The sequence below is a fragment of the Spea bombifrons genome, chromosome 3, assembly GCF_027358695.1.
Source record: "Spea bombifrons isolate aSpeBom1 chromosome 3, aSpeBom1.2.pri, whole genome shotgun sequence".
Taxonomy (NCBI): domain Eukaryota; kingdom Metazoa; phylum Chordata; class Amphibia; order Anura; family Pelobatidae; genus Spea; species Spea bombifrons.
In genome coordinates this window covers 90,975,735-90,998,355 of record NC_071089.1, presented here as the reverse complement: position 1 = coordinate 90,998,355, position 22,621 = coordinate 90,975,735, and the positions used below count along the sequence as shown (strand labels likewise).

Sequence of the window (22,621 nt, the reverse complement as noted above, 5' to 3'; positions counted from 1 at the left end):
ATAATTTCAAAATGCATCTAATTAAAATGATGTTTGGCGCAACTGACAAAGATACTTAAATCATGAAAAGTAGTAACACAGCCACATGTACAAAATTCATTTTATCAAAATACCATATTTTTGCTTCTCCACCAAGAACAAAAAAAAAGTTGCATGAAAACCTCCCAAAGTGTTCCACTAAAGAAGGCAGGCACTCTTTGGTAAATCTGTGTTACTCCTTTTTTCTGCATTTTGTCCCTCTTTTCTAGGAGCACAGAATTATTAGTGGGTATAAATGTATGTATTACCATGAGTCACACCTATATGTGATTATAGATATTTTTGTATTTTAGCTACTCTAGAATTTACATTGCGGTGCTATTGTTCATAAAGTTTGCACTCTACAATAGATATGGACTAAAATTCTACTGAAATCATGCCCTAAAATAATTATTGTACAGTTCAGCCAAACGCTGTTTTATTTACATTATATGCAAAATGGGTAAACCTTAAATGGCTAATAGCGTGTTTGTAACAACTAATCATAAAATGCTAATTTCTTAAAGGGTAAAGCTATTAATTAGAGACCAGTGCAGCTTTCCTTCTTACTGCTGTAATCATTAAATTGATTTTTCCAGTCCATCATGTAATTGTTCCAGCGATGGAATTCAGCCTTCCACTGTTGTTCTACTTCATCAATATTCCCTGAAAAACATCAAAAGGCTTATATTAATCTAAATTTGCATCTCCGTGTTTACATTAATTAAAAAAGAATATATGTTACTGGACTTGTGCTTCCAGTTTATAGCAATAAAAAAGGCACAGCAATTCCAAACTTATTCTTCAAATGTGTTTGTTCTTGTGGAAACCTGTCTAACTGTATCCAAAAGTAAATAATAGAAACAGGGGTCCCTAGGTACCCCCTATTAACCAATGAGGTTGACAATCACCCACCCTTCCCTAACATGCGTGGTGGTGTGGGGCCCCAGATGAGAGTGCTGGTGAGGAGCTATAGTTGTGGACTATACCCCAAGCCTTATTTTATTGCCTCACACCCCATGGGTATGGGAAGAGGGAACTCTGCCCTCTCCTTTGTTAAGGCAAGACCTCCAATGCATTTCTATTTATTTAATGGTTTATTTTTTATCTCTCTCTTTATTTTTGTTTGTTTACATTTATTTTAATAATATTTTGCGTGTGAGGGGTGATGTTTTGCTAACAAATGTTTCAACATATAAGTTTTCATTCAACTCACATGCCCTTGCATTTACTTCCCTGAAAGTCACAAGACCTCACTTGGGTACAACCTTAGTAGAGACTAGTCAGATAAGTTAACTCTTATGACCACTGAAGTAAATAGACCCAATTAGTTTACTAATCTCTTTGGATCTTCTTGTGCGTGACTATATAAAGTAAAAGATTAATATTTATTTTACTAGTTAAATTTAGATTATTGTTTTTAAAGAAACATTAATGCTTTAATAAGCAATTGAAAAGAAGTAATCCAAAGGCAATCTTGTATGTTATAGGATGAAAGGTGTACCCTTTTGTCAGGGGCTTGTATCATACACATTATACAATTCTAACTAAGCATATAAGAATGAATAAGTAGACAGGCATATCTCTTAAGTAAAATAAAAGCACACAATTTTGATAATAAAGAAATTTTTTATGAAGAACACTGTCTGTTACTTAAAAAAAGACAGTGATAAAGCCTTACAGGGTTTTTTCAGCCACCACACTCACCACACTCACCACAATACTATATTTTTCCATTACCAATTACTAACTTAATCCAAATTCAGGGAAATGTACATAATACAAAAATCTTCACTACTGACATTAATGATGCCTTCAGGTTCTTGTTTGTTTTACACATTTCCTAGAAGTGGGCGTTTAGCAGTCTGAAAGGTCACTATAAGATCACAAAATTCAGGCATCAATTATGATGTACCATAGCTGAAACTTTATAGATGTAGTAAAATGCAGAGAATATTCTGATTAGACAAAACTGTTAGCAATAACATATTACTCACACTTAAGTGCATAAAGACAACTTCATCAACTTACTTAACATTGAAATATAGTACAAAGTTTAACTGATAAAAATATATATATATATATATATATATATATATATATATATATATATATATATATATATATATATATATATATATGATTTTTGCTTTTTGGCTTGTCTGGTGTCTGTAGATGAATGCTTCTACATACCCCTAAATTTTAGTAGAAGGGTTTTCCATCACCTTTACCCACCATAACGTATGTAATGGTATATATATAATATATATATATATATATATATATATATATATATATAATATATATATATACCATTATATATCATAATCATCCAAAAGCTGGTTTACCTAGCCTTTAAATATTATCAGCATTTTATCAACAGTCTGGGTGAGGTCACTGAGGTCAATAGCTCTCAGTCCAAAATAGCCACTTACAGGACTTGCAAATAAATAAATAGTTAGTTAATTCAAAGAACCATCAATGTTTCAGTCCGCCCACCAGGCTATGTTTACTATGGCAATATGGTTCATGTTGGAAAGCAAATAATTTTAAAATGTGCCAGTTTTTCCATTTAAAGGACATTAATCTCATCTAAATGCGTTCTCTCATCCCTACGGACAAGCAGTGTATTAAGACAACCCTAGATAATAGCACCTGTGACAACACAAAGCATACACATCATTAAACATATGTCCCCATACATAATTGATCTGGTTAATTACTACATAGAAATTCAATCCAATACAACACATCAATTCCGTTGAGGAATTTAGAATATGAAAGGCAGTAGAAGGACATTGTGTGTGATATATTGTTGCCACGTGTTTACTTTTTTGTGATAAGGTCACGGAAATCAAATTACAAGTCATGCATCTTATTAACACTGACCTCATCAATCTTTGTGAAATGACTACCTTAGACATAAACCAGTTTGTCACTAATAAAGTATGATTTGTCTCTTCAGTTCTACCTCTAATTAAAATAGTTTGACCTTGCAAAACTTTATTTATGGAATAAGAACATTTGGAAACTTGGAACTTTCCAGACAAAGGGGGATTATATGTTAACCTTGTATATTTAATATATATATATATATATATATATATATATTTACTGGAAAACAATCTGATTATCTGGCATAGCCTGATTATTTGGTAACTAAAAATAGTGCTCTGTTTTAACATTAACAAGTACCCATATAATTTGTTTGTTTTGCAAAACTAATAAAAAATATAGCAATGAAAAAATGTAGAAATTGTATTAGCAAGCATATTTTAAAATATTTTTCAAACCCTTTTGAGGTATATATATCATATTCATTCTTGGAGGTTATGATGCTCATGTTGAAGAAGAACTTTAATATATAAAAGGGTATTTTTTAGACTAACAACAACATTGGTTTTGATTACGCTTTATTCTAGTAAAACTGGGGACTTATGTTACCAGTCAGATAATGTCTTAAAACAAATATGGTAATAAAAAAAAAAGAATACACTCATAGTAGCTTATGATACATTTAAAAAAAATATTAAATGCACTAAAATTATAATCTAATAACATCAAATAAATATAAGTGTTACTTTTTATAAAAACTGTACATATAACATTTGTATTATGTAGCATTGGATACATTTTCAGCTGAACTGAGAATATTGATCAGTCGAAGGCTTAAAATAATAACTCCTCTAAACTTCTTCTTTAGAATATACAGTAGCTAACTTTGACAGTGCTGGCTGAAAGACGACAGCAGATTTTCCAAGACATTTCCCTGTCTCTAAAATGAGCTCATTTTATGAAGCTGTTAATTACTTATAACTTTTTAATTTTGTTTCTTTACCTGTTATTTGCAGGACTTTGGGATAGAATTTGTTCCAGAATCTGCACTGCTTGGCACGCATTTTCCGATCTGTCTTTGAGTCTTCTGTGTCTAACATAAGGTAATGCTGCTCATCAAGCGTGAAGACAGGCCATCTGTTTTCCTGAGACTGTGCACCATTCGGATTTCTAAAGGAAAGATTTTTCAACATAACGACTGTTATTACATACTCTGTTCATATTTTGCATTACACTGTTTATTTCAGCAGCCCCTTTGTTGCTCATTTATATTCAAAATGCACAACAAATGCTTGTAATCTCGTTTGAAACTAAATGCTCAAAATATTACACTTGTTTCGGAAGTCTTATCAGTAATGAGAATTTCAGCATTTTTATCAGGAAAATGGGCAAAACTTTGTTGGTTCTCCTAAAAAAAAAATTAAAAAAAATCAACAAACAAAACATACAAAGTCAATGTTTCTTAGTGTCCATGTAAAGACTTCTTGTTAAGAGATTTTATATAGGCATCCTTTAGCTTGCTTATTCTTTGCTTGTAATGCCTCTATTAACAGGGCAGAATGTATTTCTTGTTAGTTACATTTAGACAGAAATTCTACTGAAATGTTCACAATTAATTTGCAAATGCTTTGTTTGCATATTTAGAAATGTAGAATAGGACACTATTTATTCATACACATTTAAATTCAAGTAAAGCGGTCTGTGTATCTTAAACCCAACATGCCCATCTATGTATGAGAAAGCAATAGTAAGAACACTAGTAACTAGAGTATAGAAAAATATTTATATATTTACAGTAAACATATATATTCTATATACATATACAATATATATATATATATGTGCACACATAGGTATCTTATCATATTAAAAAATATAATCAAACTGTAAAATAAATAGGAAGGCTATTTATGTATAAAAGCTCAAGTGTTTTAGTGTGAGATGACGTTCCAATTTCTGACCATTTAAAAGTGCTTCCATGCGATGTACCAGAAAATGTGATTATGTATAAACCAAGGAATTGTGTTATACTGTATGTCAGAAAGGTTACTGGAAGAGATATTTCTATTAACACATTTTGATTATGTGCTCTTGGTAGGGGTAATACAGATTTTTGCTTGATATATATAATATATATATATAGAGAGAGAGAGAGAGAGAGAGAGAGAGAGAGAGCAATAGTTGCATTTTATAATTAACTTATTTGTAAAGTGTAGGCCACATTAGCAATAAACATCAGTTTAATTATCTCAGGTGCTACCCTGTGTTTGTCCCAGTGACCCTGTGAAGCACCTCATGCACCTCTTAAGCCACTGTCCATTCTATATGACATCATATTTGGGTGCTCCAATCAGAAGGGTGTGCTGCTGGCTACAGCATGCCATAGTGTAAATGGGCTCATTGGGGGAGATTAGAGGTCTCCTTTGCAACAGGCCCATTGTGAAGTAGTGCATAAGTAGTGCCGGGTCAGGCAATTACCCCTGGTTTTATGGCATAGAAATAATATTTGAAGTTTAGATTTATTTTAAGCAAAATATTTTGATAAGAGAGTTTAAGCAGAAACATTTTTTTCATGGAATAGCATAATTAATTGCTATGTGATTAAACAGTAAGTACTGATAAGCTGTTGCCATATAGACTAAAACAGTCCCATAAAACATTCTATGTTGTTTTTATGTATAATACAGTGACATATCTGGTAAGGTTAATTTGCTTAAATATAAATACACCATAAACTAAAGCTTTCTCTAAGTGTAATAATACCGTTAAAAGCCCAGTTTCATTCTTCCAAAATGTATTTCAGTGGGAAGTCACATTTGGCCATATATTCTTGGCAATGATACATGGTTGGATTACACTGGATCATGTTGTTACTACATAATCACTCTTGGGAGGCCCAACAGCTCTGCTTTCTGCCAGGACTATAAATCTTGGGGAAATCGTTTAAATTATATTCTAAATTGTTAACTTGATTCTAGAACATCAAAATATTTCCAATAATCGTTTACACCAAACATATATCAATAAAGGTGAAATTAGATGACAAACAATTTAGTGAAAATAACAGAGTAGGATCTGTTTTCTACAGTCTTGAAAGTCTATATATCGATGACTAAGAAGAGGAAGTTTTCCTTTAGATTCAATTTCCTTCTTAAATTTTACAGATGATGCCAAGGAATCTGACACTGGCTGAAAGCCAAAGGGATCAATTACACTAGGTTGGGAAAGTGAGCCAAATCATCATCAACATACCATATCCATAGTACATGGGTCATCCCAAAACAGAATCAGGTCAGATTACAGGGAATGTTTCCTCTGTATATTAGCATTGGGCATACATATGGTTATTTATCCAGATTGACAGTTGTTAAAAGTTATAATGCTTACTGTTTCCATTCAATATACAATAGCAAGTGGCCTATAAAGATGTACGCATACTAATAAGCTATTATAGAATTCGGAAAGCATATTACAAATATTAGGACCACTTTCTAGTTTGTGTTTAAAATGAGTTGCTGACTATAATTTTGAGAATTGCAATACAGTTTATTTGGATTAACTCCTGATATTTTCTTCAAGTCTGTGCTTGGAAAAATCTATTTTTTTCCATCCTAAAGAGAAACTTGTAGAAGCATTTTCATCTCACCTAGTGAAAATAATGCATCAATATACTCAGTGATACATTGCTTGATATACTTGAAGCACAGAAGAGGGAGGTAACATTTTTGGCCTTGTGAGCAAAATTAGATCAATTGGAAATATTGCTCGGGGAAGATTTCACTTCCTTTCGCATCAGGTTGAGGTTGCTAAAATCTGGAGGGGATGCCAAGATTTAGTCCTGACAGTTGAAGAATGATGAGTATGTCACATTGCAAGAGATTAATAAAGTAGACCATAGTAAGATGGATTGACAAGGTTATCCAACTAGTGAAATGTTAAAGATTTACATTTAATGTCCTGGTGAGGAAGATTTTAAATCCATTTTTTAAAAAAAAGGCCATTAGAAAATGGCGCAGCATAGATCACTTCTTTTTTTATCTGCTTTGTATCTAATTATTTTCTATCATTAAAGGGACAGTTTAATGTCCCTAGCATCCCCAGTATAGAAAAATGCATATTAAAGTACTCTATATGCATTCTAAAGCGTCCCTTTAAACTACTTTCTATGCAATAATGACATGAAGCCGTTTATATACATAGTTAAAAAGTTGGTGAATATTTTTAACTCTTTGAGTGTGAACCACAGGCACATACAAAGTTAATCCTAGGAGCCAACCACCGAAAAATGAGTGTGAATTTTCAATTACACTAGACAGGGCATTAAGGTTAAGATTAAAGTTTTGTTCATAAATATCCTAATATATTCTCCTATAGCAACTTTTAATTGCATGCGGTTTGGGGCACAGAGTTTTTTTTATCCTCCACACTTACAACCACATCATATTTTTCTAAGCCCAGCATATTTGTTATTCTGGTCATTCGCTAAAAAAGGGCTATACTCTGTACGAAGTCTTCTATAAATAAGCATACACACATAGAATCCTTTGGCTGTAATTGTGCGATTTCTACATTGGTTATTTTGTGCTGCGGCGTGTGAGTGGAGTTATAAAGAATGCCGAATATTTTGAGATCAAATCGTGCAAAATGTTATGTTTCACAACTCATTACCACTGTAGGATATCTATTCATACATTTTTTTTTACAGATACCAAGCAAATATCTTTTCTTCTTATGCGCTATTAGTTATTACCTTAGGTTGTTAAAATGTGTCACTAGAAAAGAAATAGTCAACCTATTTTCCAGGGTTGCTTATGTTTCCAACCTACTGTCATCGTGCTGTTTTCTATCAGCTAGCCTTTAGTTGATTAGTGCCTTGGCAACACTATCCAAGGAAAATCATAACATTTCTTTTTCAGTCAGCAGGACTGGTGTAAGTTACTTTGTGGTTTGTTGGAACGAAACCCAGTTGGGCCCTGGCCATATTTCATTTTAGAAAATTCTTCATTTATTTGAATGATGCCCTTTATTCCATTCCTTATTAAGTAAGATTGATGCAGCCGTTGACTCCGATATGATTGAACACAATGCTAACAATGTCAAATATGCACATATTATGATTCTCTTACAAAGCAGCTGTAGTTTAAGACATTTTGAGTCATCGGTAATACAAAATAATACTTTTTCTTAAGAGGTTATATATTTAGCATTCTATTTTGGAGCAAAACATATTTACAGAAAGTGTTTTTTTTTTTTCTTTTCCACTCTTGATATAAGAAAATAATTTAGAGACAAAAAAATTAATGCAATTACTTGTCCGTGCGTCACATGAATTGTTACCGTTTCACTGCTTTGTATACAAAACAGCAAGCTGTAATCACATTGAGTTTTATAGGGCATGAGGCATACAGCATTATAGTAACATAATACCTTAGAATTGATGCCACTGACTTTTTTATGTTCTTCAAGTAAATAAAGCAATATCAATGTTGTTTTTCTATATGAATGGTCAGTTTAACGGAAATTATCCACCAAATAAAAATATACAATAAAATACTTAGTAGTAGTAGTAGCTGTTCATATAATTAGAAGTTTAGGCAATTTATTATATGATTGTTCAGTATTATATATATCATTTTTATATTATCTTAATGGTATTATTTTAATTCAATTCAATGGTAGATTAAACTGTGAATATAAAAATAGAAGCACTTTTCACATTAGCTTTCATTATAAGTAGATCAGTGTTATTTTACACCATCTATTGTATTTTTTACAGCAGGTTCACAATATATGAATGTTTAATGACAGCGTTAAGAGTTGCATTGACAGAACCTAACCCTGCCACTGATACTACTTATAAATCTTGCTGATTGAGGAGGAAATCTCAGTCCTTGCCAGTACCTTCAGCAAACCTGTTGCCAGAAGTACTCTGAGAAATAAGAGAGGCTCTTATTAGCCTATTATCTTATACAGTCTTACCAGCTACTATACTATATACGTGCATTGTGAGGAGTCACACCTTGTAAAACATATTGCAACTGTAACTTATTACAAATCTGAAAATAAAGATTCCAACACTGATTTTTTTTAGTCTGCATCAATGTAAAAATCTAAATCTAAAATACTAATATCCATTCCTATATCATTACCTTACATTTTATTAATAAACTACCATAGGAATGAGTTGTGAATGCAAATATAACAATTACATTAAAATTAACAATTTACAATAATACGAACACATTAAAGATCACCTAACATAACAATGTAATACACTCTTATTATTTATTGTTTTTTTTATAGTGCCATCACATTCTGCAGCGCTGTACAATGGGTAAACATGATGTAGCAAACAGTATATACCAAAACAATTTTTAGGGCTTACTCTCACACACAGATACAAAAGCTAACATGTACTGTTTAGACACACATTAATGCATATACTGGATACAGTCCTCCAGTTACTGTATAAACAATCTCTAGCTCCCCATATAGGGATGGAAATCAAATTCAATATGGCTGTTCCCATCCGCCAAATAGTGAAACATAATTTACTTTTAAAACAAAGATCCTTTTTTTCCTTTTCAAATAAATATAATTTCTTAAACTGTTATTCATCACAAAAAGGACATTTTAAACATGACTTTTATGCATGACAGATCTGCTTTCAGACATACTAGTAGAGAAAGAGAAGAGGGCCCTGTCCTTGGGAGCTTACAGTCCGTTAGTAGGTTGATGGGGAATGAGATGTAGGGTGAATACTGATGGTGCCAGCATGGTTTCATGGTAGCAAATGTCACCTACATAAATCAAGGGTCTGTATCTGTTATTGCCTAAAACTTTCTTCCTACATAACTCTTGGTAAGGATGGGGATGGGATATGTAACCATTTTGTAGCATGCCATTTATGATGGACTAAATCACCATGACCCTGGATAAGCCATCTGTGTAAAAGTGATGAAATTTCTAGCCCCTAGCAACTGGCATAACAATGCATGTCTGTACCTACTGGTATGTGGAATACTGATCCACAGAAACACTATTCTAGCTGACATTACATTCTGTCCATATCATCTGAATACTTGATATTTCTTACTAAGTATAATCCCCTTAACTACTTTTTAAGTTCACATTTTTCACATGTTTGCTTAATCATTCAATTTATTTATAACTCCGGGGGGCTATTGCATAACATTTTTCTACGATATATGTAAATAAAATAGATTAATATTGTGATCGTATTTTAGTTGTTACCTTTAGGGTTTTTAAAAAGAAAACGTAGAGACTGCTAGCTCAAACATAGAGTAAATTCGAATCAGCTAAACTCAACTAGTAGACAAAAGTAATACATGCATTTCTTACCAAGCTGTGCAAGTAAGAACTGTAATGTGTTCATCTCACCAACTACATCTATTAATTGTCCAGTATCAAGTATTTGCGGGATTCATATATAGAGAAATTCTGGTGCAAAGTGCTTAAAGTGGAGTAAAAATAGAGTCTTATGGTTACTGTGTAGGTTGTCTCCACCCCAGGCAGGCTACCCTGAGCCCCCCGAACTATCTCTACGGAATACATGGACCCTACACTGCCTCCGAGGTCAACATGATCCCAAAACAGGGAGAGTTGGCTGGAATAACTTGTTGTAAGGGAGCTAACAAAAAAAGATGATTAACCAGGAGTACCCTCAAGCATATTTCTTTAGGACCCAAACTTGTCTACCATACTTATATTTGTTAATAGATCTGTATCCCAGCCCTATAGACCTAAAAGTCAAAATATTATGTATAGAAGTCACAGAAAATTGGTTTATCAATAGCATTGTGTAAATAAAGCACATTCTTTTTTTCTGACTATATAAATAATTATTAACGTGTAATGAAGTCGGGTAAAAAAGTATTGAAAAGCCCTTCCCTAGACATGCTGCTTACCAAACCTTTTGAAGTAATAACATTCTTCTTTGACTATTTTTAAATTTTGCTAGGTACGAAAGGGTTAATGAGGACAGAATTCCCCAAGCTATGTATAAAGTTCTATATGACACACATACACAGTCTGCTAAATGCACAAGATCATCATTTTGCTTTTCTTTTCCTGGTATGTTTTTATTTTTATTATGTTTCTCTACGGGGCTATCACATTTTGCTTTAACCAGCAAGGGGGGAAAAAAGTTGTGTGTTACGACAAAATCAAGAGCTAATTGGGTAGAGACGATGCTTTTATTAGTAAAAGTGTTGTTTAGAATGCAAGCTGTCAGGACTATTCAGGTCTCTCTTACATAAATTTAAGTTGAAAGGGCAATGCTAATTTTAGAAGCTTACATCTGCAATGTATTTGGACACCTCTACCTTTACCAAACTGTTTATTGTTTCTCAATAATATTATTATTAATAATAACAATAATAATAAAAGAAAACAAAAAAAAACGATTTTTTGCTAGGAAGATTTATTTTACCCAGCTAAATGGAAGGTTTGCTGATCCAACCGGATGGCTGATGGCATTTACCTATTTGTGTAGCTAGAGATGGTAAGATGCAACTACTGAGCACAATGTTTACATCGCTAATTGCCACCCACTGACATTAAAAAGTGAATTACAGTTGCAGGGATCCCTGTTTTAGTAGATAAGATAATAGATGTATTGTTTCTACTTTAATTAAAGTTGTTTGAGCTGCTTTACATGAGCCACATTAATCCGTGACATATAATTTAATTTCGACATAAATTCCTCTAGCAGTGTCTGCCTATTACAGAAATTATATTGTAATTATTTCCTTAGTTTACAAGGGCTACATTAGGCTTTTAGGATCCCATGAAAAAAATGTCCCCATTTACTGAATAATGATATTTGATGATGTATACAATATTTATTATTACAATGTTGCTTCTAAAAATACTACAGTAATATAACTTTACGATTTATCTGTATCACACTTGTGTAGAAGGGTGCTTGATCTGATTATATTTGTACTGACGGTTTTCAGCCTTATGTTTAGTTTTATATATATATATATATATATATATATATATATATATATATATATATATATATATTACATTAATATTATTATTATTATTATATATTGCAGTCTTAACTAATTGAAAAGGTAAGATATTAAAAGGGGAGTTAGGCCAATATTTGGCAGGGCACATGAAGCTTTCTGTATTTTACTGTCTCTATATTTTAGTGAATTAAGTGTTATTTCACATAGAACTGCTACCCGTTCATTTTCCCTTTAGTTATTTGCTGACATCAGTCAGGCTACTCTGTAGGCATCTGTGTAATTGTCTCCTTGAGCATCATTGCATAGCTCATGCACTTAAAATGCATTCTTCATTGGTACAGGATAGAAGTCTTGCTGTGCTGCTAGCATGCAGATAGGCTAACACGGTTTATCTTGTTATTCAGTTTTTCAGAGAACAGGATTTTTGTAGAAAGTAATGTAAAAAAATAAAAAAACAAATATGGCACTGTTCCTTTAAGTGTTGTTGCTGTTCTCAGAGGGTACCATATGAAATAATCATTCATCACATATCAATAGTGCACAGACCTCCTTTCATAGGTATCTCTGGGTTTAAAAAAATAATTAATTTGTGTTTTTAGGTAAAAAAATAGAATTATGACTCCATTCAGCATATTAAATGTCGAGAGTGGAAAATCTAACAATGATCATAGTAACTTGTATTCTGTATGTCATTTATTTCTGTATGTTTGTACACAGCACTGTGAAGTCTTTTGTCATTAAATGTTTAATTAATCAGCTCATGTCTTTGCTCTCTAATTATATGAACTCACTCCTCTGCCGGATACGTTACCAAAGGGTTAATTATATATAAATATGTCTGAATAGTAAAGTAAGGATGATATAATATAATTCTGTGTATGAGGTAACCTAAGACGCCCGGATATAAAGTCTTGGTGGTGGCAGCAAATTGTGTACTAGGGGTGTAGTGTAGGAGGGATTGCTGGGGTTAATTTAGTGGTTGCTGGGACTAGCAACAGGTAACCAGGGATCTGGTGTCATTAACCCTTTCACTGCTACCCTCTCCCTACTGTCTCAACCGGGCCAATATCCCTGCTTCCCATTCTTAACCATGTTATTTGACTGAGACTTAAAAAGAGGTCTTTCACATTGTTGTATAACATGCCTGATGAAGGGACCTGAGAGGTCTTGAAAGCTTGCAATCTATATTTACTCAGTAACAATAAGCAACCAATTTCCAACTATCTCCATACTTCCCCATACAAATCCCCTTTCCCCCTTCAAGCAGTCCAATCAGATCAAAGGAAGAGGAACGGAAAAGAAATTTAAAGAGACCGGGCCAAGAACAAACCCCTCAGTCCACCCATAGAATGGTAGTGACAGCCTTCCCGCAATAAACCTGTTGCAATACCATGTAGTGTGTTGAAACATCACTTTTAGCTGTATCTGTAGTGATTGTATATTAATAAATGGTTGGAAACATGTAACAAAAGAGCCTGTGTATATTTCCTTTTGCAAACTGGCGTCTAGCATCTATTACAAATAATAGCCTGACATGAAATAAACCCATGGTGGGGGTCATCATAAATCCAATGATGGAATACCATCTTCCATATCACTGCCAAGGTTATATGGATCACCCTGGTTTGAGATCTAGCAGATGGAATCCCTATTCCTAGAATTGCTATAGATGGTGTGATTGTAAGTTTAAAAGATGTAAGCTGCCACAGATAGTTAACAACATCTCTTCAGAACGGTTGAAAACCTGGGTATGACCAGAAATAATGATAGAGATCTGACCTTTCCTCTCGAAACCTAGGACAAGGCTGCCCATCTGATACAACATAAATGGTAATAAGTACACTCTATAAACTGTACAGCAATTCATCTTAGTATAGGTCAAACTGGGTAGTTCTGATGTCACTTTAACAATATTTATTCTGAATATGTTCCCTAGACCCTTTCTTTGTCTGGTCAAAACCAATCCTCTCCTGAACAAGAGAGTATCTAGGAGATTCGCCCAATCCAGGTTTGAAAAGTAATGTATTTGACATTCAAGATAACTCTTAGCCAGCAGGTACATAAAAAACCGAAATATGAGGTGCGGGTATCGATCCCTGTATTACACACTTAACTCCTTATTGACTGCATGTCATGGTAGAGAAACTGATCGTTAAAACGTATCCCCCCTTGCTCCAAGTGGCTAAATGCCAGCAAGGCCTTGTCACTTTTGGAAGTTGGGTTATGCCAAAAAGACTGAAAAGGCATGTATTTTCAATTCAGTCCCGTACACAACCACACTACATTATGTGCTTTATTAGCAGTAAATAATAGGGGATTATTGCATACTTCCTCCGAGAGGTCCCTATGAGGGGTATGGAACATCAAAATGTATACACGGGAATATTAGCCTTATGTTTGTATGCCTACGACTAAGTGCATGGGAGCACGAAATGCATTAGGTGGATGGGTGGTTATGTTACCCTGAACAATTGCCTGCTGTGGATATTACTATCGTTTTATAGACTAAAAGAAATGACTGATTCCAATGAACTTCTGGTGAGCCGGCTGAGTTGCAATACTCTGCCTGAGAGGGCAAGTGGTAAGGGGCTCTAGGCCCTGATCTCGGCCAGCACGGCCAAGGAAATATCCCATCTGTATAGCTGTGATGTATTGTTTAATATGCATGTACACAGGTAATCAATACAACAACTAGCCTCCTAACATCTAGACTGCTGCAGCAACAGAAGTCCGTACTCCTACATTGTAGTGCCTGTACTTAATGAATCTAAATTGCTGTGGGTGTTTAATACAGGGCAGAAAGGTTTGATGGTAAGCTGCCATAATGATAGCAAGTAATTTAACATTGTGGTTTAGAAGGGGTCTATATTAATCCGCCAAAGTGGGGTCTTAATAGGTTATTTCCAGGTATTTAAAAAAATAATTTAATGTAGTAAGGCTGTTTGAAAACTCAACCTGTAGATGTGTTATTAAAAAGTAAAACCACTTCTATAAATAAAATGTCCGTGCAACTAACATTTAGTTACAATACATTAAATTCTACAAGCATCAGAAATTACACTAGGGTAATTCATGTCCATTAAGATTAAAGGTCACACATTTCAAGTATTCAGTTAAATATCTTCAAATGTTGTTGAAAAGGCATCAAATTCTACATTAGCATCCCAGTTATTACACACATATATAGAACATATCAATTATGTTTTCACTTTTATATCACAAAGATCCTTCACTTAATTTCTTGTGTGATTTATAATCTTGCCTAAAATATTTCTAATAGCAGGAAATCTCTACTTTATCTTCTACTTTATCTCAAGTGTAGGCTTGCTACAATAATGTAGGTAGAGCCCAGGAGCTGACAGTTGGATACTAGTGCAGTATATATTTGTAAAATGAAGGTACCAAAAGACACGAAAGGCCCTGGCTAAGACTTTCAAAGTAAGAAAATATAAATCCTAGCAACTTAAAATAGGACATTAAGTAAACATAATAATACCACAAGTTGTAAATGGTTCTCTGCGCTGGACTTAATTATGGTTCTATCTTAGATGTGACAGTCGCTCTTTAAATATTTTTATTTTATATGTGACCAGAGCATTTTTTTCAATTAGGATTAACTTGGCTAACTGTTTAAAACTATACCTATAAAGATATTGGAAAATTCACATGCCCTAAAGGTTTCTTTAGTGGCACGATGAAAAACGATCTCCACACTAACAGAAAACATTTGAAGAGTAAAAACTATTTGGAGGATTCTGTAATCACTTCCAGGGAAAACATTAAAGTTTTAATGTATCAAGCATATATACTAGACTTGTGCATGCAGATTCATATGAATTGCAATTCTGACAAGATTTGCATATTTCAGCAATCAGTATGAATCCCTGAAAACGAGGAGGGACCCCCAATGAAACAAACTAAAATGAAGCAAAGCTTTATGAATTTTTTGTTGGTTCTTTCACTCTCACATCCTAACTCACTCTCATTCATGCTTACTCACACTCTCATTCACTCATCTCAGAATGTCACTGTAGACGACGAGGCAGAGACATGACCTCCCGATGAACTTCTGCGAAATGACGTAGCCACTATAAACATCAAGGATATGCCCCGACGTGACATTTTGTGAAAATTCACCAGGAGGTTACTTCAGGCAAAAGGGTGGCCCCTCCGGCCACACTCTCTCCCAGATACTCCAGTCGAAGTAGAGGATATGCCCGAAAGCTCCCCCATTTTGTGGATGTTCATGGGAGGTTACTTTAGACACATGTGAGAGAGCGTGAAATAGCATGAGAGAGAAAATGAGGGTAAATACAACAAATATTGTTTCCAAATGTCAAAAGCTCCCCCGATTTTGTCTGAAATGAATGGACAGGAAATGAGTTGTCCAAATATGAATGGAACAAAAACAAAAACAAAAAATGAATAATTTTTGGTCCATCTCACAAGTCTAATATATACTATATGACCAAAAGTATTTGGACAACCCTCCTAAGTTACTTAGTCCCACTCACTGCTAATAGGTGTATCAAGTCAAGCACACAGGCATGCCGTCTCTGTTGACAAAGATTGGCAGAATGGTAGAATGGGTGGTACTGAAGACCCCTGTGACTTTAAACATGTTCTCTGGAATAATGAATCGCGCTTCACTATCTGGAAGTCTAATAGATGAATCTGGGTTTGGCGGGTGCCAGAAGAAATCTACCTACTAGAATGCATAGTGCCCACTGTAAAGTTTGATAGAGGAGAGATAATGGTCTGGAGCTGTTTTTCAGGGTTTGTGCTAGGCCCCTTAGTCCCACTGAATTGCAATGTTATGGTACAGCATACAAATACATTTCAGACAACTGTGTGCTGCCAACTTTGTGGCACCAGTTTGGAGAAGGCCCTTTCCTGTTCTAGCATGGCTGTGCCCTTGTGCATAAGGCAAGGTTTATAAAGACATGGTTTGATAAGTCTGGTGTGGAAGAACTCAAGTTAACACTATGGAATTAATTTGAATGCCAAATGTGAGCCAGACCTTCTTGTTCAACATCAGTGCCTTACCTCACAAATGCTTTTTTTGCTAAATTTGCCAAATGCTAATTTGCTAAATGGGCACAAATTGCCACAGACACACTCCAAATTATTGTGGAAAGCCTTCGCAGAAGAGTGCAAAGGGGTGGCCAACTTCATATTAATGGTTTTGGAATGGGATACCCAACATGCCCATATAGGTATGAAGGTCAAGTGTCCACATACTTTTGCTCATATAGCGTATAAAGTAAAGGTTATTCAAACATTTAGTGTATGCAGCAACCACAGTCCTAATGTTCTTAAATATACAGTTATCCACCATTGAAAAGGGCATTTCCTCTTTTTTTATTTTATAATCTTAGGTGATATCCTAATACAAATATCCATCTTAATATTATTAGTGATTCAGCTAATTTAATGTTTAACTAAAATTAGATGTAGCCGTTGCATATATACTCAACACTAGTTCACCAGTGTTCCGTTAGATAACTTTTAGCAAAGTGGCAAATTTACCAAGTCACTGACTGATTTGATTACATAAAAATGGGCGTAATATAAAAAGGACTACTCTTAAACCTAATCGTGTAGAGAGTCAGCCTTACTTTTCTGTGAAATGAGATGACAATTTAATGACTATTGATTTCTTAATATAACACAAATATATATATAATATAGTCTGTTATAAATGTGGGAAAGAATTGGCATGTTCAAATAATACCATAATAATGGCTTTTATCAGAAAATGGAGTAAATACGTGAAATGGTCTACTAGCATTAAATGTTCTTATTCCCCACCTCATTCTCCTTCTCCATATATGATTCATGACATATTTTGATTACATTTCAAATTTCACAAGATAATTTCCCATGTGTAATCAATCTACCCAGATATTTGTTAGTAATCTGAACTTTAAATAAAGTCTGATGCATTTAGGATTTGGGTGAATAGATAGATAGATAGATAGATAGATAGATAGATAGATAGATAGATAGATAGATAGATAGATAGATAGATAGAGATAGATAGATTACAACTGGAGAAAGATTAGTTGATATGTCTTGTAAGAAATATTGTTGTAATCAAAGGAGTAATAATTTTCAACATGAAGACAGCAACTTTAAGATTCTCTCATAAAAATCAATATATTTACTAAATCGCTAAAATTGGCATCTCATTGATTATAATACATGTATTATACAAGTGTAAGCCCCTTAAAGCAAGTCAGCGTTGACAAAAAGTTATCATGGAAAGAAGACACCAGAAGCATACGTGAAAATTGTTTTGCACTTTAAAATGATATTTGCTTTAATTTAGAACAGCTGCAGATTTTACACAATTTGTTAATATTCTTTTTTTAAGATGGACAGCTAAACAAAACTCATTCTTTTGGTGCAGTCAATTATATGGATTCTCACACTCAAATGTGAAAATGATTGTGAAAAAGTATTACAATTTGCAACACATAAAGTTAAAAACTTACCCTGTTTTAGCAAAATTTGCCCAATATCTCATTATTGTTCTGGCCAATTTTTCCTCAGACCTTGTAAAATTAAGTCTTCTATACATTGGGATTCCAAATACAAATTCTATTTCATATCCATGGACAACTCCCATCCAATCAGGCCATGAAAGTTTGGATGATCTGTGATTGAAGAAGTATACGTATGCTGCGTTTCCAAGTTCTGTATTTCTTTTTGTAAACTCCAACAGTGGACATATGAAATTGTAATCACCAACGATGTCATCCATTGCATCTCGATTATGAGTAGGGTTCTGTTCATCTTCCCAGTTTGTGTAATGAAACAGTATAGAGTCTACTGCAAGTTCTGTTGCTTTGCGAAACGCTAGCTTGACATTTTCCTGAAATTGTGTTCTGTTTATAAAACTCTCATGATCCTTGCTAAATCCAGGTAAGTTATACACTAAGAAATATGAACCTTCATCTTTATTGACACCAGTTAAAATTTCTGTAGTTTTCTTAAGTTGTCCAAGTTCCAACAAAACTTCAGGCGTATCTATGAGAAAATCACCATCAACTGCTGGAAGAAAATTAATTTCAATTAATGATCTGTGTGGTAAAGTAGAAAGTGCCTTTTCAACTATTTCCTGAGGAGTCTTGCTCCGAAGACAGGCAATTATTTCTGTTTCATTTCTGAAAGAACAGCTCAAGAGGTTTGCTAATGTGAGAGCTCTGTTCTGGGCCTCAGTTTTACTTATTACAGCCCATGGGGCATTAGCAGTTCCACTTTGCATTATAGCCCTTGTAAAAAATGGATGACTTTTAGGAGAAAGCATGTGATAACTAACTGAAGCTCCACCAGCACTTTCTCCAAAGAGAGTTATGCTTTTTGGGTTCCCACCAAATGCTGCAATGTTTTCATGAATCCACTGAAGAGCTAGTCGCTGGTCAAATAGGCCCACATTTCCTGGAGCTTCAGGATTACCAGGAAAAGCCAAAAACCCTAGGGCTCCAACTCTGTAGTTTATGGATATTACAATTACCCTTTCGGTTCTGGCAAGAAACTTGCCATCATATACATCAAGTGAAGATGTCCCAGTTTCAAAACCTCCACCATAAATCCAAACCATGACACTTGCTTTTTTTGGCTTTGGGGTTGGTATCCATATATTAAGGTACAAACAATCTTCACTTAGTTCAGTATTTGGATTCCACATTTCAGCTCCAGGAAATCCTGGGAATGTTTGATCGACATACTGATAGCAAGAATTTCCATATTGTGAAGCATTCCAAACCTCTGACCAAGGTTTGTGGGGTTCTGGTTTTTTAAACCTTAGGGCACCAACAGGTGGTTCTGCATAAGGAATTCCGAGAAAGGCTGTAATTATTCCAGAGAACACGGGTATCTCTATTCCTCTTACTTTTCCGGAATTGGTACTTACAAAAGGTTCATCGTCACAATGCGAGAGTACAAGAAACACACAAGTTATAGTAAAGCTAATGCTGGAGATTTTCTTTCCATGTATCAGATTGCACCACATGCCTGATAACTGAAATACACAAAGCACATACAGAGTTTATAAACACATTTATATGAAATTATTATTAAACATGACAAAAACATTTACTGAAAATGTTAAATTATCTAAAATTAATATTTCAAATCTAAAGTAAAAGGCATACGCAGGCGAAATATGTTCTCAGATATATAACTATTAGAATTTAGTGTTCTCCAATTTATATTAAAAAACCACGTTATGTAATAGGGGGTCTCAACAAGTGTCCCCTTAACCTCAAACAAGTCAAGGTTTTGTGCAAGGTTTTTAGTAGGGTAGAACGAGATGGAACATTGAACACAATTACTGAAAATTGGTACAGAATGAGCAAAAAAAACAGTTGAAGAGTTGGACAGTGTATTGGACTGTGTAAAGGCAGGAGAGGGAAACAGTAGGGATTTGTAATATTTTAGATGGGATAAAACAAGGGAATAAATCGCCTCTTATGTGAGGAAAGGAAACAATTGAGAGATGAAGGCTGGTTTGGTGGGCGACTCGATTTGAGAGGTGAAGAATAGAGTTGCACACCAAGGCATTGAACTTGGGCTGTTTGGTAGATTGTAGACTTCTCAACAGTGATAAAAGAATTGGAAAAAGAAGATATGGGGGAATTACCAGAAGCTCAGCCATGGCGATGTTGAGCGTCGGGTACTGCAAAGCAATCTAGGATTTAACTTCAAAGAGAGAGTAAGGGGAGTTAAAAGAGAGGACGGGAGGGGAAAGGTAAATTACTGTGTAATTGGCACATAAATGGTACTGGATTTCAAAAGAAGAGAAGGGTACGGCTGATTGTACACTAATATCTAATGAAAAAATATTACAGGTTTAAACTGGAGACAAAGGGGCTTTGCATAGCATTAATTTAATAGATTGCATACATTGTTAGAAGTGAGCTATGGTATAAACGTGTATATAAGAATATAATCTAATTTAAACGATTCCACTCTAAAAAAGCAAACCTTGGAAACATACATGTAACTAGGTAACCCTTTTAGTGCATTAAATGGTATACTGCATATTTAAATATAAAGCAAATACTAGTATCGACTTTTACTATCAGGTTAAACATAACCTCTTTTCCACGCTTCTGACTAAAATCAATGATGCTAATACTGTTTTAATACAAAGTGATTAAACAGATATGCATTCTATTACACATATAATTGTTATGTAAATATGTAAAAGCTTTTTCACATTGTTCTGCATCTTTTTAATACTACCAGGTATTTTTCTGCTATCAATAATGCCGCCAAGAGTCAACTGTCACTTCTGTTTCGTTGTTTTTATTTTCTGTGTGTAAATCACTGAATAGTTAATGGGTTTGAACACAAAGCAATCTCATGGTGTTTGAAGAATGGAAACTAAGGATCTGCCGTTATACATATATGCAATCTGATGCAGTCTCTTGATATCCGACGTGTAGTATACATCATTATTCACAACCAGCCGTTTCGCTGTAATAACTATATTCTAATATTAGGTAGACTAATCTAATAACCAAAACTATTTCTGTTCCAATATATTTTTAGATTCATAGTACAGTGGGAATTGCCAGATCTTAAACCTGACTGCGAAAATCAAGAAAGCAGTAAACTTTTTAGAAATATATTACAAAGCTTTACTATGCTACAGTTTTCACTTTAACATCAATAACAATAAATCTTTTGTTAACATGTGTCTCTCCCCCTTCGAAATAAAGAAGTGTTGTTTGTATGCGCTCAGATGCAGTACATGTTTCCTATAATATAAAGCCAGTTTGTTCGTTTGTTTATTTTTACGACATTCATACTTTTGCTCAAAATATTTTTTTTACAAACATTTTTTATAGAATGATTAACAATGTTCTGTACTTGTTTATATAGGATACTAAAGAAAAATGTGGGATGTTTAATTTAAATAATGCAAAATCAGATGTGTTCCCTGCACCTGTTTTAGTGTTAAATTTATGGAACTACATATGTGGTGTAAGCAAAAGTAAAATAGAGCAAACTAGACATTTTCAGTAAAGATTTATTGTAAACTGTGTTGAAAACATATCGCAGAATATGCCTACTGCAAATTCAAGATTTGATGAAATATGGTAATCTGTTGATTATGTTGTATATATAACATTAAAAGTTAAGTGTTTTTTTCAGACTTTACCATGGAAGATACTTTATAGTTATAACAGAAAGGACAAGAAAAGAGAAAGAGAGGACATTAAGAGAAAGTAAAAAAAATAGAAGCATTTTAGTTTAATATGCTTAAAGTGGCAAAGCTAAAACAATATTATTTTTTAAATGTATACCGTATATATATAATTAAACAAAACAAAACATTGTTACCAATTGATGTAGATATTTTAGCTGTCGAAATGCAAATAATTAGGGCTGCATTTTGACTCTTTGGATTCAAACATTAACAAGCATCCCATTGAAAATACGTTTAATATAATTAAAAATATATTTTAACTTTACATCTGAACTTCCTCATGTTTTGAGGATGGGATGCTTAACAAAATCTTACTGTACAACAATTCTCACCACTTTTGTGTAGTTAGCAAAAAAAAAAAAAACCCAAAAAACACACAAATTAACAGCAATTCAGAGCTTTGTTAATAATTAAGAAATGTAGCAACTTACCTGTGACAATATCGCAAAGTTTTAAAAAGCAGTGGTCTTAAGTAGTTTAGTGACTAGTAACACATCCGCTGCTTCAGTTCAGTAAATTGGATAGTACTGACATTAATAGAAAC

The 22,621-nt window shown here is 33.8% G+C and overlaps 1 protein-coding gene across 1 annotated transcript; it reads right to left on the bottom strand.

Annotated features, from left to right (window-relative positions):
* Positions 1-88: 88 nt before the first annotated feature.
* On the bottom strand, positions 89-22,621 carry BCHE (butyrylcholinesterase). Its single transcript, XM_053460797.1, has 4 exons — positions 22,509-22,621; positions 18,353-19,881; positions 3,857-4,023; positions 89-684 (listed from the first exon to the last, which is right to left on the bottom strand). The coding sequence occupies exons 2-4, from the start codon at positions 19,870-19,872 to the stop codon at positions 560-562; spliced, it is 1,812 nt and encodes a 603-aa protein (XP_053316772.1). The 5' UTR covers positions 19,873-19,881; positions 22,509-22,621; the 3' UTR covers positions 89-559.